The sequence below is a fragment of the Vidua macroura genome, chromosome 6 (genome assembly GCF_024509145.1).
Source record: "Vidua macroura isolate BioBank_ID:100142 chromosome 6, ASM2450914v1, whole genome shotgun sequence".
NCBI classification, from domain to species: domain Eukaryota; kingdom Metazoa; phylum Chordata; class Aves; order Passeriformes; family Viduidae; genus Vidua; species Vidua macroura.
This window is the reverse complement of record NC_071576.1, coordinates 26,573,301-26,592,139: the sequence shown is the minus strand read 5'-3', so window position 1 is coordinate 26,592,139 and position 18,839 is coordinate 26,573,301. Positions and strand designations below refer to the sequence as shown.

General features: G+C 36.8%; 1 protein-coding gene across 1 annotated transcript in view; it reads left to right on the top strand.

Annotated features, from left to right (window-relative positions):
- AKAP6 (A-kinase anchoring protein 6) overlaps window positions 1–18,839 on the top strand; it is a 214,325-nt gene that overhangs the window by 34,154 nt on the left and 161,332 nt on the right. The window contains exon 3 of the mRNA XM_053981199.1: window positions 2,499–4,283. Within this exon, the coding sequence (XP_053837174.1) occupies window positions 2,499–4,283 (1,785 nt within the window). The remainder of the gene's footprint in view (window positions 1–2,498; window positions 4,284–18,839) is intronic.

The window sequence follows — 18,839 nt, the reverse complement described above, 5'->3', positions numbered from 1 at the left end:
GAAATCTACTCTTGTCTTTATACCCAGGTTTGTGAATTAGTGGGAAGTCATTATTTTATGACAAGGACATGGTAATTTCAAGACATAAAGAAGCTGCATATTCAGATACTAAGAAACAGGAAATGTTCCATCTGGATCTGATTACAACTGCTGTAAAAAACATCCCTGCTATAGAGAGAAGGACTGACTGGGGAAGAAAAGATTATTTTTCAGTAGGGAAAACATATGTTGCCAGATAGGCTTACATGGTACTATGACATGAAATATACTGACATTATTTTTTTTTAATCCACCCCAATTAAAATATAAATAATATTTGATAAATTTGATGGCTAGCAATAGCAGGGACACAAAGTTGATATCAAGTTTCTGCCCTATTGCTTGAATAGGTCCACAGAAATTACTCTGCAGTTTCTAACCTTCACATAGTCAAGTTTTTTATGAGGTATAATGATACGGGCTTTAGCTGATGAACATAAAAAATAAATATAATGTAGGGATAATTGTATCACTCTTACCCATGGTTTTTTTAGTGTTGGGATCTTTAAAATAAGCATTACTATGTGAAAAGGAAAAAAAAATTAACTAGAGCATTCCTGTTGGTGGCCATACAGATAACTATATTTAATATTTTTTTGAGATAAAAACAATGAAAAAAACATTATAATACTGGCATTAAATAAAGCTCATCTGAAGCACACATTCCAGAGGCTGCTTGGAAAATGACCAAGTAAGATGGTTAAATGCATATGATTGTAAATTTTATTAATGTAAACAAACACATTTTTAAGAGACAAAGGAATAGAGCTCATTACTCAGAAAAAAATAAAGGCCCTTAGGGCCTTGGAAAGGTTTTGATTTATATATGGTTTTACAGTTTCTAATAATTTCCTGAGATTAGAAGGACAATGCAGCTTATTTAGTCACTATTTTCCTTAACAAATGCAGCTCCAATATATAAATCTGACAGATTTATAGAAAATTCCCCTTTTAATTCTGAGCTGTTGACAATGCCAAATTTGTGGCATGGGATCTACATCTGGATAGAATTTGCTAAAGAAGAGATACATTCAGTATCCAAGACTATGGCTGATACCCTTCTAGTAAATTTTTTCTATAAATATTTCTAGCTGGAGGATTTTATTCTACTTTTATGTAAGTAAAGAGGGGGGGTGGATAGAGTACAGGACTCAGATATTGTATGTTTTTATCTTTATGGGCATTGGCAAACAATAGCCTTCTTTATCAATATAATTCCTATTCAGACCAAATCCATGTAGTTTATTGTGAGATGGAGAGATTAGGTGGTTACTGCACCTTCTTCAAGCATGATGCTAAGGGTCTTTAAACTATGGATTTGGGCAGTGTATTGAGACAAGTTATTCCAGAGAATAATTTAGACATAAACCTATTGCGGATACTCAGGAGTTTGCTTCAAAAAACTATTGTCAGAACAAACCTGGAAAGAAAGACAAGTATTCTGATTTAGGCATGTAAAATTAGAATCCTAGAACATGAATTTCTCCCCTTTGTGATATTTTTTTAAGGTGGTCTCTATAAGCAAAAGTCCTGTGTATTAGAAGATCTACTGAAAATATGCTTACATTATATACTAAATATAATTTTGCTGTGAATGTTTTTTATCATTCAGTTTTGGATCTTAATCTCATCTGTCCTTCAAAAAAGACCAAAAATATTTAAAAGCACTAATTTGACTTTGATCTTAAAATCTCATTTGCCACCTGTGAGATGGTCTCCTCTGACTATGTCCATGTTTCTGAGATTGAAGGACTTCCACTGAGAAAATATTGACAAGGGAGCATGTCAGGCTGGAGGTTTAACATTATAGTTTCTTTTCCTTATGCCATTCTTCATTTGTGCTCTAAATATCTGGCAAATAAATTTTCAGGTGATAATGCTACAAAAAAAGCAAAGTGTAATTAGCAGTCTCTATCTTATAATTATGGGAAAAAATGTCCATCATGGCTGCATGATGCTTGGAAAAAGCATTCTGCCAATCATCTGAAAGATGGTAGAACAGCATGGATTTTTGAGAATACAAGATTAACAAGGAGACTAGTACACTCAGCAGCTGCCATCAAACAGCTCCTGTTTGATGTAGTTAACACAGGAAATACTTCAAGTCTGCTGTATAGAATTTCTGAATCCCCACCTACACAGTAAGTAAAACTGAAAGCAGAATTAAATGAGGAAAATACCAATACAAAAGTGAGTTGCTGTTTTAGGTAACTTGCTGTACCAGACTGAAATGTGGCATTTTTCAATTTTCAATTTAATTAAAAATTTCATTTTTAATTCCCAAATACTTCAGAATAGTTAGCTTATTACAGGATACTGCAAAAAGAGACAGGTCAGTGATGAACCCTTCTCTAGATGTTATATGCAGTGAAACACAGGAATTGTTGTTTCAGTACTTTGTATGTTATGTGTATGAAAATTAATATTCCAAAAATATACCATTTCTTTGTGTATTTCAGGATCGTCTTGACTCTTTAACTGAAGTTGATGATTCTGGACAGTTAACCATCAAATGTTCTCAAAATTACTTGTCCCTGGATTGTGGTATTACTGCATTTGAACTATCTGATTACAGTCCTAGTGAGGATTTGCTTGGTGCTCTGGATGATATGACCTCTGGCCAAGGGAAAGCAAAATCATTTGAATCCTGGAACTACAGTGAGATGGATAAGGAATTTCCAGAACTTATCAGAAGTGTGGGTTTACTTGCAGTAGCAACAGATTCCATTGCTTCCCAGTGTAATGAAGCTTTGAAGGAGAAAGAAAATCATGTACCTCTTTCAGCAGAAGATGGGGAAGAAACCAAAGACAAGAAAGCATCACGTGATCTCTCACAAGCATCTCCTTCTGGAAATTCCTCTCTTTCTAAAGGACCTTTCTCTGAAAATGGTGTTTTATCTACTGACAGCAAAGCACTTTCCATATCAAAGAATCCAGAGTGCAGTCCTCCACCGCACACTGGTGAAAATATCAAACACTCTCACTGTGAAAATTCAACACCTAAGAGGTCAATAAGAGACTGCTTTAACTATAATGAAGACTCTCCCACGCAGCCTACATTGCCAAAAAGAGGTCTGTTTCTGAAAGATGATGGGTTTAAAGAGTATATGGAAGCCGATGACTTAAAAAGGCAAATCTCTCAAATAGTTAAAAATGAAATGAGTAGAAGTACACCCTCATTGTTAGATCCGCCAGACAGGTCCAAGCTTTGCCTAGCTTTACAGCTGCCCTATACCAACAGTCCATCAGCAGTTAGTCAGTCATACGATTGCTTAAATACAATAAGTGATAAAAATCTTGAGTACACAATAAATAATCACTTCAAAGACAGTCCCATTATTCTAGGAAAGTGTACTTTCTACACCTGTAAAGAAAAATCAAAGCACAAGAAGTCTCATGATTCTCCAGAGAAAGTGAAAACTGATGTAACACCTGGAAGTATGTGTAACACAGCTCCATCAACCCAGGTCAAAAAAAGAGGGTGTTCTCTGCAGAATGGAATTACTTCTCATTGCTCTAAGTCTCTGGAGGAGACAGAAACAGATTCTTCTGCATCGTCAGATTCTTGTAACCAGAGAGATCCAAATGGGCAATCACAAGGTAAAACTGAGCCCTTCAGCTCAGCAACACATAGCCAAAAGAGTGCTTCTTCAGCTGGTTCTGAGCTTTCCAGCTCATCCCCTCTTCTGCTGAGAAGAAAGAAAAATAAAAGCTTATCTTCAGCACCACACTATACTCAGAAAATCACTAAGGACAATGAGGTGTGGTATGGATCTGATGAATATTTAGCACTTCCTTCACATCTCAAACAGACTGAAGTATTAGCTTTAAAACTAGAAAACTTGACAAAGTTGCTGCCCCAAAAGCCCCGAAGAGAAACCATTCAAAACATTGATGACTGGGAGCTGTCAGAAATGAACTCAGATTCAGAAATGTATCCGACATACCAGACAAAAAAGCACAAAAAAAGGGGTAGAATTTCACCAAGTTCTTCAAGTGATATAGTATCCTCCTTAGGTGACAGTATTGAATCTGGGCCTCTCAGTGATATTCTCTCTGATGAAGATCTTTGTATGCCTGTATCTTGCATTAAAAAATACATTGAAGAAAAGTCAGAAAGGACTGCTGCCACTCAGCCCACTGGGACTGAGACTTCTCCTTCAAATAAATCAGCTTTAATTCATCAGCTGATGCAAGATATACAACATCAAGAGAATTATGAAACCATATGGGAAAAAATTGAGGTAAGGCATTAATCCTATATTCTTTTACTACCTTCTTGAGAAGCCTGTATGTGGAGATGGAGCTGCTGGCAGGGATAAGGTTGCTTTTTTGTTTTCTTCTAATGCTGAAAATCATCTAGTGACTGCTGGAAGTAGAGAAGATAATTACAATAATTATAATGGACTGAAGTTAACTTTAACTAACTACACTGAATTTGCCTATATTATTTTACTTACATCAGTGCCTTTAAACCATTATTTTACCAACAGCACTTATCTTTGCCAGGATTGGGTACATGACAAGTTATTTTTTGTATAAAGGGTAAAATAATACAGAATCAGGGATCTTTGCAGTATTTGAATGAAGTTATACTTGATATCATCTGCCTATTTTGTTCATTAAAAAGATTTGCTTTAGTCCAAGAATAGGAATCTTGATTCCTGTCAAATTTGGTATAATAGCAACATTTCTTTTTAATCAGTTCTCTTCCCCTGCAGTGATTATTTTCCCTCCTGTGTTGGTGGAACTAAGCATCGCTCTTTTTTTATTAACTTATATAATTCTTCTTAAATAATAGCAATGTATTAGTGCAATATGCTAGAGCAATAATTATATACTATTCCATCAAATTCAATGAGATGGGACTTCATTGGGAAGTCTTTTTGCAAAAAAAGATAAACTTTGGACAGGGAGGTGAATTTGAATGAATAATCAAATAAAGATCTAGCCATCTTACTAATATAATTCTTAGATTACATTCACAGTAAATGTTTCTTTCAGTTTTGTGATTCATTTGTCTTCCTGGCCATTGCAGAGAACTCTTCACCTCAGAACATCTCATGTCCATCCTCAATGGCATTTAAGTTTTCAGAAAAGAAGGCTCCATCTCTATTAGATTTCAAAATGCTTTAAAATTCATAACACGTGTATTAAAGGGTGATTTTGGCATCTAAGTGCTAAATCTGATATCTGCAATATCTTCTGTGTTATCAGGTTGTGTATGAGCTGAGAAAAAAGGACTAGTTTTGTATGGCCAGAAAGTCCTTCCAAGCACAATTTCTGTCACTTTTGAAGGCATGGGAGATATTATGACTAGTAGGGAAGTAGTTGAGCTAGAGATATTTGAATATAAAGTAGGGGTAGAAAATACAGAAAGAGAAATTTCTTCTTAAACAAATGAGGGGTGCAGCAGCTGTCAGCTGTTAAGGGCAGTGTGTAATGATGCAGACTTCTACCTCTGTCTTCGTGGGTGAGGCTCATCTTCCAGACTTTGATGAAAGAACTGTCTTAGTAAGTGCAAATTGTTTCTGTCCTTGAGTCTGTGTAGTGTTGAAAATTAGTCCAGCTGAAGCTGACAGATACAGAGCCCGTCATTCTGTGAAAGCAACAAAGCCCATCAAAGCTGCTTGTGAATACATAAGATGCTGTCTTTCAAATGACACTGCCAGAGCCTGTTTAAGAGTGGAATTGTTCAGTGTCTAGGGACCAGTGCCTTCCACTAGATGCTGGCTTCCTTTTGGCACGAAACAGGTGGCAGAGAAACTTCTTGTATCATACTCTCAAATCACCATATTTATTTTTATCAAACTTTTTGAAAAGGTAATTCTCTTTTGAGGGGCCATCTGTCTTTGTGTGATTCCTTGCAGCTGCATTTCAGTCCTACCAGAATGGAGGAATAAGAATCAGCTGTAACAACTGGCTGCAGCTGTAAACACCCTCTTGCTTTCCATCTTTTCCTCACCTCCTCTGGAGAGTGGATTGAGCTTGTGACAGCAATTAAAAGTAGTTAGCTGTTCTGTGGCCAGGGTCAACCCTTCGAGCTAGTGACTCCAGCTGCTGCTCTTGTCCTTGAGGAACTTGACTGCTGCTGACACTGTGCTTTCTACAACTTCTCAGTGTTTCTGGTTGAAAGAAAAAAAAAAAAAAAAACCACAAGGAAGAGCAGATGTAAAGGGGACTGCTAGGAAGAGAGAGCTCAGTATTCCATCATCTTAAAAGCAGCACATAAGTAAGTTTCATATTTCACTAAATGTGTTTCCTGAATAGTGAATAAAAATAACCAGGTGAAAATTTTTGAAATACTTAAGAAAAATTATACTATTTTAAAGAAATATAATTTTCCCCAAGCTGCTTATTTACCTAAGTTTTTCTGTGGTTGCTAGCTATTAAGTCTTCTTCTTGTAAGACTAGGTAGAAACCAGTTTTTCACTTTTACAAAAGCTCTAACCAAGGTAAATCCTGCCTCAGTGACAATATGATGCCTTGCTGAGATACTTTAGTTTGACATAAGTAATAATAAAATATTGTTATTATGTGACGCTATGAAATATTTTGAACAAAGAGGAATCTAAGGAAACATGCCACACCTATATCACAATTAAGTTCTTTCTTTTACTAGATCTCCTGCTTCATAATATCCTGAGACAAGAATCACAAATGTGTCATTGCTTTTTTCAATTATTGTAAATTGGCTCTTGTGTTAATGCTGTTATCTAAGATGTATCCCACTCAAAATGGAGTTTCCTAATTTCACAAATATGTTTTAACAATAATTCAATACTGCTTTTGTTAGCAGCAGTTTTGTGCTGAAGAAGTCAGATCTGGAAGGTGAACTTCATTTTGAGGACAGAAGAAGCATGCTTATTCTCATTAGTAATCCAATCCAGTTGCACTGCTGCAAATGTCTAGCATGATGTATTTTATTTATTAAGATTGTAAACAAAACTAAAATAACTTAGTCTTTCATTTTGGGATTATGACAACTTAGAAACAACTGGAAGCCTCAAAATCATTGAAAGTAATATTTTAGGTAGGTAATAGGAAAAACAAGGAAATGTTGGTATTTTGATTATTATGGGAATAATTTTGAATTAGTATAAATCTGGTAATATCTTCACAGAAGGTAATATGTTGAAAATATGCTTAAGCATTTTATTTGAAATGGTAATAATTTCTTAGTTATAAAAATAATAGTCATGGGCAGAAACTGATAAATTGTTATTTTTCATACTTGCAGATTAGGTTGATGTCCTTGCATGGGCATTATCATGCTGTTAATATTCCTGTCTGTCTACAGATAGAACTCTGCTCAAATGCCCCATTTGCTGTTACATAGGGCTACTTTCTTGCATTGTAAGAAATATTGCAAAATCTTGTCATATTTTGTCTTGCACTGCAGGTAACCCTCTGGCACATGTTTTTTGTACCCTTAGTAATGGGCACCTTCATTCTGGGGTGCAAAACAATTTATGTGGATGTTACTTTTATGTTTCAGAAATTACTTTTTGGCGTTAAATGTGAAAATGAGTGATAACAAATTCTGAAAGTTCCCCTCATTGTTTTAGTTCAGCTTTTAGGAGCTGCCCCAAATGAATTTTAGAATGCAGATTAAGGTCTATAGTTTCTGTTACAGTAGCTAAAAGGGGAACAGATATAAGAGCAGCATTCTCACAGACAATGCCAATAGACTTCTTTGCTAGAAGAATTTGGCTCTTTGCCACTACTCATATATAACACTGGGACTTCAGAGTATCAGTTTCAGAATGCTTCAAGGTTTGCTTTCTGTGAGAAAGCAAAATTTTCCTTAAAATCATATTAATAATTGGGTTTTGCCCCCATTTTTATGTGCAAACTGAAAAATTGGGAGCAAAAACTTATTTTGGACTGATGTAATGGCAATATATTTTCAATCATTTTATGTGAATAAAATATAATATCAATAAAGTAACTTTGTTCAGGCAGTTTTATCTCTTTTTCCAGAAATTGATACTAGATTGACTATACTGATACCCTTGTGCTGTAATATGTGGTCATTGATAATTCCATCTACTTGTTTTTGGAGGGCACTATTAAAAAGGTTAGAAATGTAACCATTTGCAAAGCACTTCATTTAAGTGAAGATGTGCTTGCTTTGTAGGCCTCAGGGTTAATTGTATGGAGCAAATTGCTGGGGTTTTTTTGTTTGTTTTTGTGTTGTTGTTGTACAGATTTATAGCTTGTTTTATCACAGGCTCCATTTTTGAACGAGGCAGCTGAATTTCCTCTGCAAGAAGCAATTTGATATCGATTGATCCCATATTTTCAATTCATCACATTTCATAAACTTGTCCTGAACTCCATTGGCTCCATATTTTGTCTGTGTAGCCCAGTCAGTCTTGGCTCCTCACCTTCTTGATGTGATAAGGAGATAAAATAATACTGCTCTATGGGTTTTTCAGCTGCCAGTTACAGCACGCCCCAGGGTTCCTACAGCAAAGAGATGGATAAAAATTTTACTGCCTTCCAGGACCCAGGCAGAGAGCCCCTCACCCTTCTGTAACCACTTACCCCTCTTGAACCCATGATGCCTCAGGAGAACAGAGATCTAAGACCCCTGTTTTAAATTGTAGTAATGGGAATAACTTTCCTGTTAAGGAGGATCTAAGGATCAGTCCAACCTGAAGAGGAGACTGCAATATCATATCTAAACTTGTTACTGTGACAAATAGCTGGTCTGTTGGGGTGGAAAATTCCATTTTTAGAGAATAGTCGTAAAAAGTAACTAAATGGTAGACTTTTTCAAGTGCCTAAGTGGACTTGGTAGAGCAAGTTTGTGTTGGAGAGGTGGCTGAAGTCCATTTGAGTAGTGGAGAGCCATTTTTTTAAAAAATGCTTGGAGAGCTGGCACAAAGGGGAAATAATTTGTCTAGGCTGAAAGGGGGCAGAGTTGCTTCTGGACAGAGAGTGGACTGAAAACACACCAATATAGCTAAGGTAGAAGCTGGATTGCTTTAGGGGAAGTTTACTTGTGTTTGGAGTTGATTAGAGAGAAAAGCTTGCACAGAGGTCAAATGCAGTTTGAGCTGTGGGGCTAAGGCAGAGAAAAACTAATAGGAGCTGATAACTCTGAAGCTTGGTAACAAAGAAAAACATGGAATGAAATCAGTAATGTCAGAATGGGAGGAAAAAAGCAAACATAATCAGCATGGCACAGACCTGTTTTTTTTGAATTACCAGATAAAGAATGTTTTAAGTGTTGTAGTGCTCCCCTTATATAATAACTTAGTGCTTCTAATATTTGCTTTTTTAAAATAAATGGATTTCATAGTTTTCCTAACAGTGTGCTTGCCAAAATCTGTTCATTTCTGAATCTTACTTACACTGCTTCATACCATTTAGATTGAAATACTGCTTTTGGTTGATGACCAGTTTATAAAAAACAGTAAGTGAAAGAGGTATCAGATCCAGAAATTCCTTGGCAGCTCTGCAGTTTTCTCAGCAGCCTTGCTGCTTGGTGCAGCATAATTGAAAATGTCACTTCACATTTTGTACTGAGAGACAAGTTTGTGCTTTGCTGTTTTGAGTGTGATGATGCTTCCCTGCTTCAAAAGCCCATCCCTCAGTTTTCAAGCTGGTTGAACCATTATTAAGCAATAATATTGTATACATATGGAAGTCTCACATTTAGGCAGACAAATAGAGCTTTGCTAGAAGATATTGAAATACAGTGATCCCTCTGTTCCTCCAAAACACTTAGTTCCTAACAGTTTGCTTGAATTTTAAACAGCTCCTCCAAGTACATTCACTTTTCTTTGGCATTTGCTTTGCCAGAAATAGTTTGAGCATGTTTGAAACCAGCAATTTCCAAAAAATGGCAGCTTCTATCTAAGCTGTGAGAATTCTGCATTTTTAACTCTACAACTGACTGCAGGAATTATGCTTCCTTAATGAAACACATCTATTGTGAAGCATATGCTTGTTCAGAATGGTTTGAATTTCCACTGTAAAGACCTCAGAATGATTTGGCAGTGAGTAGTTTTAGATCAGGGATTTTTTACATTCAGGATTTGGCAAGTCATTCCAAATAATTTGTGACAGGGGGAAGGGAAGGGAGGGGAAGAGAGAGGGAGATTAAGAAATAGAAAGAAATCTGCTCCCAAATAATTTTAGTGGCATTGCTTTGAGGGTATGCGCTGGCATTTAGAGCTGGTGGTAGTGGATATGCCTATATGCAATGTTTGGCTCACATCTGACGTGAGACCTTTGACTGCAAAAAGCCTCATAATTCTGTCCTTTTTTTGTACATATTTAGATACCACAGGGATGGCTATGAACAGCTTACAAGAAGCAGCTGCTTTTGCATAAATGTTTGTGAGCCCTCCATTTCCATTATTACACAGTCACTCAGATCAGTTTTATGTGACCATTGGCTTTAAAACCCAGAGTCATGTCTTAATCATCTATACCACAGCGTAGCCACAAGCTAGAATCAGAGCCATCCACATTATTTATTTGTGAACTGGAAACTTTCTTGATACTGGTTGAAGATCTGTGGATCTCTCCTATTAGGCTAAAGGCTGTAAAGGGTTGAAGGTGGAGAGATGGAAGAGTACGACTGCAAGAGGTGGACTTCTTGCTCTCACTGTAGCCAAGGACAGGCAGGAGGGTGAGCAGTGGGTGCCAGGTGACTTACCTGGATAGCCAACAGAGGCTCCAGATTCACCAGGGACACAGCTGCAATTTGGACAATGAATCACTGGTGACTTCAAGGTGATCTTATGATATACCTGTTTCTATCAGTGCAGAGACGCTCTGTTGTTTGTGATTGTTTGGTGCATTCAGTTTTCTCATGAAGGCAGAGAAAGACATGCAGAAACCACTGAAGTAGGTTTGGAGGCTTTCAAAACAGAGTCAAATTGCTATTGGGAATTTACTTCAGTATGAGTGTGGTGGTTTAAGAAGGATCTTCTGTTATTTAGGATTGAATCATCTGTAACTGTAGTCTTATAGGTGCTGGTGCTGGGGAAAAGGTTGGTTATTGTGAAGAGTCTGAGATAACTTCAGATCGATGTTGCATCCCGGAGTTTGGGTTTAGATTAGGGAAAACCCACGCCGCAGATCTGTCCCGTTAATTACTTACTGTATTGACTTTATGGTTCCTTGAAGTGCCTCCATTATTAAACAGAAAACCATTACATTTGAAATTACTAATATTCCCTTTAAAATGGTAAATACAAAGGGGTGAAAGAGAATGCTCACTGCCTTTTACATTCATAAGGTATGCCTTCCACAATGTTTTAAGGTCTAGCTGTTCTGTTACATAATATACTTATTCTCTCTGGTACTCATGTTTTATGTATCTTCTGTGAGGAAGTACAGGATATTCCAGAAACATACAGTATACAAAAAAATCACTATGCTGTATTCTAAATATTTAATTTTTTAAATAATAGATTGCTACTAATTTTCACCTAAATCAAATTCCAGTGTATCTACTGTTTACACTTCATTGCCTTAAAATGTGTACATGCTAGAGATGAGTCAGAGCAAGACAAATGAGCAAGGGTCTTGAGAGGATTAACCTGAAAGGAGAGATCAAATCCACTTACATAAGATTATTGCATAACTTCTCAAAATCTCTTCATATCTTTTTCTTCTTGTGTGTCTTTATATATTTTGACAGCAACTAGTTTTCTTTCCTTCATCCTTTCCAGTATCTTATGATCAGGAATGAACCATTAAATCATGCTGACTCTCAAATCATAGTTGTCATCATTAGGCATCAGAGTGAATATAATTTGTGGTAAATATGGTCAGGAAACTGTCTCTCAGAGGCTTGTTTCAGACTGTCTGTCTGCTTATGCAGTTTTTCTTTATTTATTTTGAAAGTAACCAAAAGGGCAAAAAATTGTTTTCTTGTCTTTGCTTCATGTTTTGGACCAGAGATTATAAACCTCACAAATAGCTGAGGTATTCTTCATCTATCAAACTGGAGTTGTATCTGAATTTTTCTAAATTGTTAATAAAGACTTTGATCACTGACTTACATTCAGGTCAGGTAAGGTTTTCCCAACTGAGAGCTAGATTTGCTTCTGGTTTCCTTTGGCCAGTGTTTGGAGTCTCTCCAGGCTAACATTGGGAGAACCACCAAGGAGACAGATTTTTAGTAGTAGACAGTGTAGATATTCAAGTCACAGTAACTTAATATTACTAAGTGCTTTTTCTCTGCTGATGCCAGCATGTGACTACATGAATGTTTCCGCACTGAGCTATAAATGACTAAAGACACCCAGGGTAATTTAAAATCATCTGTTGCACCATTAGCTGCAAGACTATTATAGCAGCTAACCTAAAAATGTCTCAGGTAAGTCCAAACTAGGGTCATGTATTGTAGGTCAAATCTCTTGCAGCTTTGTTGAGGTAGAGAAAGCCAGGGGATAAAAAGTAAATGTGTAAAAGACAGAACAGCTTCTGCAATTAAAAATAAAGAAGACAAAAGGAAAAAAGTCCCGAGATTGTTTGTTAATTTTGTTCTGTAAATATGTCCAAATGTGTGGATAAAAAATGTTCAGAATTAGGGTCTAAAGAGGGTGTAGAAGAAGGCCCCCTAGAGACCACTAAAAAAAGAAGCTGTCTAAAATGGAAAGTTGATAAATTAGGAAGCAAATGAAAAGAAGTTAATAGAGGAACTAATACTGACAGGATTTCTTTGGAGACTGCAGGTGAACAGGAACTGGGTGCATAACAGGAGGCTAAATGAGGGAACTAGAGGAATAATAATGGAGTAAAGAGAAGAGGTGGTGAATCTTAATCTCTCCTTACTGTTGCCATATTTAGCAGAGTGGCAATCATAATTTCCCTTTTTTTAAAATTCAGAGATTTTAACTGCAAAACAAGTTCATGGGTCAAAGAATTACAATATCTCTTGTGAGCTGGCAGACTTAACCTCTTCTACACAATTAGCCTTGAAAAATAGGAAATGCTGAATTAAACGTTCTGATTTTGAAAAGGAATGGTGGTCATTATATCTTAAGTCATGTCAGTGATACAGCAGAGGTCAATATATTTAGCAATTGCCCACAAGCAAACAGCGTCTGTTCTATTTTAGTAAAAAGTGATTTTTTTTCTTTTTTCGAAAACTTTTCAGACGTGGTGATATATTGCCCTCTCGAGGCCAGAAGTACTTACTGCACTTATTTTACAGCTTTTTAATGTCCTTCTCAAATGAATGAGCCCCGCAAAACTTTACTAACGTGCTTGTTAGAAACTCGGAGAATAACTAAATCATAAGCTAGAACGTTTCCTATCTGTTAATATAATTTTTTTTCTCTAGTGTAGTCTCCAAGGAATTTTTTACTATGTATTTTATCCCAACAAATTTAATGTTGAAATAGAGAACTAAAGTAATATTATCTACATAATCAACCTTGGCTTTGCGACCATCAGGTCAAGAATATAGTAGCTTTTTTTCTTTACCTGTCACTTACTGGCTAACTAACAAACATTTTATGTAAAAATAATGAACATAACTTTTATTCAAAAGGCACTGAAAAGCCCATGGAATTAATTTTGTGCTATGGTGTAAGGGTATAAAATCTGACTAATTTCATTATTTTAATGTGATTTATTCTTTGTTTAGGAAAACGTAGCATTTTTGAAACTTCACAAAGCATTGTTTAATTGACATCATTCCACTTAGACTTCAGGCTACAGGCGCAACATAATGTGTGTATACCATGTGTACCTTTCAAGGAATTAAATGCTTGGGGAACAAGGTTCATTTCTAGCAACTGTGAGATCAAAGAAGAAGGAAATGTTGGGACCAGTTAGGAGAGGTGCCACCATGGTGCAAATGGAGTGTCCTCCAGTGCCCAACGCATGTGCAAGGTGTAGCAGCTGACCATCAGCTGGAAATAGCAGCTGCACAAGGGTGTTCCACCCCCAGTCCACTCTCTGAAGCCCAAATACTCAGGGTATGCAAACCAAGGAATGATGGTCGTCCAAAACTGCCTATTTTTCAGAGCAGACTATAGCTTTATATTAATCTATTACATAAAGGCCATAATATGGATAAAGTTGTACATTGAGATTAGTTTGTCTTTTGGATGCAGTTCATCTCATAATCAATACATACATTAGCTGTAAAAAAAAAATCTAAAAATAAATTATGTTGTCAACACAACATTTAAAATAATTATGTGAAGAGGAAATGCATTACTTCCAAGTACCCTTACATCACTGTAGGTTGCTTCAACATCCATAGTTATATTGGCAGCACTTTTACACAAAGCATCAGACTAAGTCCTAAATTTGCTGAAAATTAAGATCTTATTTAGAAACTTCCATTATCATTAGAGTTTGGATCAAGGTTGCTGAGTAACAAACATTTCAAAATGAAAGAAAGGGAGCAATGCTTATCAGGAGACTTGATTTTAGGTTTGCCTGTAGAATAAATAATAAATTTGTACTTTCAAACAAGAGGTCCTGAACTAACTTCTACATTTTCTATTCTAGTTTAGAGTGCACAAAAAAAAAAAAATTTTGAGACTGTGTAGTAGATAGCAATTTACTGCAGCTTTGTGCCACTATCCTTTATACAGTACATAATAGCTCATTTTGGTGTCTGGCATTTTTACCAAAGACAGGCCCCTCTCCTGTGCTGTGCTCATGGTCCCTTCAGAATCCAGACACTCCATCCAGCTGCTGCTGCTGATGCAGAGCTGAAGTCCTCCTTTCTGGGAATTACTGGCATTGTCTTTTGTGGCTCGGGCAGATTTATTTGCTGGTTTTCATCATTTTCTTGATACATCCTTGGCTACAAATTTCTGGCGACATTCTTTCTCCCTGGTTTACTGAGTGAAACAAGAATATGTGACCTAAAAAACATTCACATGTCTTAGCTGATCTTTAAATATGATGTCTTTGACTTAGACAGGGTCATATAAAAAGTATCAGCTGAAAAGGCTTTCGTTTAGTATATTTGATTCTGTGATACATAAGACAAAACCTATCCTGTATTAGATGCTCTGGACATCTTTCTTTGTTTCCTAGATTCTGCTTAGACGTCCTGAATTTTATGTAGAAAAGAAATGACTCAGAATAAAAGTTATTTTAAGAGCAGGGAGAGTTTCTGTGAGACATGATCAATAAAAGACATTTGCTCTTTGTAAATAAATATATTTTCAGAAACTATATGTCAATCCTAGTAGATGAACTTGGAAGACCAGACTTGTATGATCCTTGAGAAGTTTGTACATGACTCAGATCACTCAATATCATGACTTCTGACTGTTCCACATTTAACTCTCAGAGCTTCTGCCTGCCCGTTTTATTGCCAAAGGCCCACAGAACATCACACTTATTTTTTTTTTCACTAACTATAAATCGCTATTTTTTCTTTTCCTTGTATTTCCTCCTCCTCCATTTTTCTCCCTGCATATGCCCCATTTCCTTATAGTCTGTTCATTCTGTCTCATTTTTAGGGCTCTTGGTATCCCTTAACTCATGGGTTTCTCCTTTCTGCTGCTTATACTATTCACTCCATAGTTTCAATATTTTCCCTAAGGAACCTTTTTCCAGTGAACCCCAGCTATTTCACCCAGACTCAGAATGCTGAATGAGTTGAATGCTATAAACATTTTAATACAGATCCACACTCTAGAGGGTTTCTGATAGAAGCTGGTGCTGATTAGAACAGTGGAAAGTATTTGCTTCTTTAGCCGGTATCTGTGTGCCTGCATAAGCCAGTGGAGATGAAGCTTGTTTGGGTACAGGGATGTGTTTTGGTCAGTGTCCTCCCACTCTTCCCGGTGGCTCAGTAGTGCTGGCAGGTGGCACATGCTGCGTCCACCAGAGGGCTCATGCCCACTGCCCCACTTCGGAAATAACTGGAATTCAAAGTAGTGGACCTGATAATTTAGGATGCAGATAAGCAAAATTACTGTCTGTCATCCATAATGTGAATGCAGATGTAAGATTTTTTCCCTGCCACAAAGGATGTGCTCATTTATTTACTCAGTCCTCAGGAGTGCTTTGAACCTCACACAGCTTTTGAGGTATGGCACCCATATTTTCTCAGCGTGACCTCAGTCCTCACCTGAATGAATGCAGGAACTTTTTCTGGCTCCATTCCTGTTAACGTTACATCTCAGGTGGGATGCATGGCCACGTCAGCATGAGGAGAGGCCAGCAGCCATTGCAGTCAGAGCAGATAGCATCTCTGGAGGTTTACAACCAGCCTGTACTGCTGTTCAGTTCATACCAGAGGATTCTTTAAATGATGGAAAAATCAGGTGTTCCTGTCTTTCTGCTTCCTTCTCTCTGCCACTCCCCCCTGCTTTTCAACCCATGCAAAGTCACAATGACACTGGCTTTTCCTATGCTGCTGTATTGCATTCCTATGCACAGTTCTCTTTGCCTCATGGCTACATGCTTCTCCCCAGCACTGTCCTTCCAGCCCATGGATTTTATTTCTGTGGTTCTGGGTGTTCACTAATCCTTCAAAAGGCTGGGGGAAATGTTACCAGTTGTTCTGGAATTTCTATGCTAACATAAAAATTAGAACAGGGTTCTCTGGAAGAATTGGCTTAGTTTTCCCATATCTATCTTTGCTCCACAGTGAATCTGCTGGTACTGAGAATTCCTTTTTTAGATCTTGAAAGTTTCCAACAGCAGTGAAGGCCTTGTGATAGTACTTTTAAAGAGAAAGTAGATCTTCACCTTGAGCCAAAGGTAAGACAACACATAAGGTAAAGAAAGAATTGTTTGTAGCATCATGGAAAAGTTTAAGTATCTACAAAGATACGTTAAAGAGTGATTTTTAATATTCAGGTTACCATAATCTGCTTTTTGTCTAAAAGCAGAAACACAGTCAACAGTACCACTGGGGCAGTGAACTTTCTATAGCACAATTGCATGCACTGTTGTCAAATATAGCTGTTTATAATGGATTAAATAGTAACACTTCCCATGTTTCTCTTCACTTTTCATACTTTATGGTTTTGTGGCTCTTTTACCTAGAAGGCTTTAGGAAACTGAGAAATTAAAAATCTTTTTTGCTTTTCCTGCTATAGTCAGAATACAGTATGGAAAAATAGCTTGGACTCTAAACCCTGGAAAAGTAATGAGCCAATGACTATCCTGTGGTTCTGGAACTTTCTGTTCCATAACCATATAATTCATGGCCTATTCAATAGATGCCCATTAGAGAAAATGCTTTTAATAATAATTGCTGTGTGTGGTAGGTGAGCACAAAGCCTCGAGGTGGCACTCGTGAAAGATTTGTGTAATTTAACAGTCTTTGAAATGCTTAACTGGACAATACATAGAAGTAGAAGTTATGTCTTCACATGGATGTCCACTAAGAAAAGTATTTGATCTTTATCTTTACCCAGTTTGGAGGGAGCATTTAAGGCCCACATTCTCATAAACTGGGGCTATTGAGTAAATGTGGCACTTCTTTAGGAGAGAGCCTTCCAAGTTCTCTTTCTGAATTGTTTTTTAATGTATCCTGAACCACATGTTAAATATTTCCATCCTACGGATGTGTTTGGTCACTTTTATGTTTCTGTGAGGTCACTGCCTGTCACAGAATCTTGACAATATCACACAAAGGATATTTTCCATTGTGGCATCTTGGTTCCTTTGGGACCCCTAACATCTGTATTGCTAATGGTTTTGTTGTTGCCTCTGGCTCTGCCTCCAATTAAATTGACCGTGGCAGTTTGTTGCAGCCTCATCCTCTTGAGTACCTGGATTTCTTTGACTTACCTTTGCCTATGAAGAAAGAGCACTTTTATCCTTTTGAAAATAAAGTCCATGGGCAGGAATGTGTTCCTCCTGAGACTAATATGCAAGTCCTTTTGTGGTTAGACAAAGGGTTTTCTTAATGTATTCTGTGATAGAAGTGCCCTAAGAGCCAGCCCATCCTTGTACACAGACACCTCTGTGAGCTCAGTCTTTTTGTAAATTGGGAACAAACTTTACAACACTGTCGGCTTGCAACAAAATTGGGCATTCATTTTTAAGCACACAGCCTCATAACCAATTCTTTTAAGAAGAGAACTCCCTTTGTGTAATAAAAGGGAAGGTAGAAAGAAAAAAGGTCTGGGGTAGTGATTTAACAAGCACTGTTGTCTGGTGTTTCCACACTGAGGCTTGTGGAACAGAGTAGACCTTCCACCATCAGACTTAGCTATCATGGCAGAAAATTTTAGTATGTTTGCATTTAATGGTTTGGAGTGTTGCTTTTATTCTGATTTTAATCTTATTTTAGGTCATTAAAAGGTCTTTGTACTTTTAGAAATGCAATGACCAAAAGTGTCTTAAGCCAGCATACATGTAAAATGAAAATGTAAGACTAATAAATTGAGTGGCGTTAAAATTGCATAGCTTGAAATTACAAGCCAAAAAATATTGAAATAAATTTGCTACCCATGCCATGTAGGTACAATAAATCTGGGATTTTTTTTTTCCTCAAAATGGAAGCCCAAAATTTGATCTAGTATCAGTACTGTAAAACTTTTCATAAGATGCTAGTTGGATGAAGTTGCTTCCTCTGTTTAATGGCATAATTTTGGCAATATTAATTTTGGTATATGCACTTCCTTAAGTGTGTATATCCAAATTCCCCATCTAAAGGAATCCATATCAAAAATCTACTAAAGCCATATAAAATACTGCTGCTTTTAATGTAACAACAGTAAAAAAAAAAAAAAATTGCATGTTTCTGCATTCTATTTTTTGGTAACCCTAAATGTGCTTTTGGACTAAGCTCAAAACTACTGAACTGGGCTTTGGTTTACTTCCATTCTAAATAT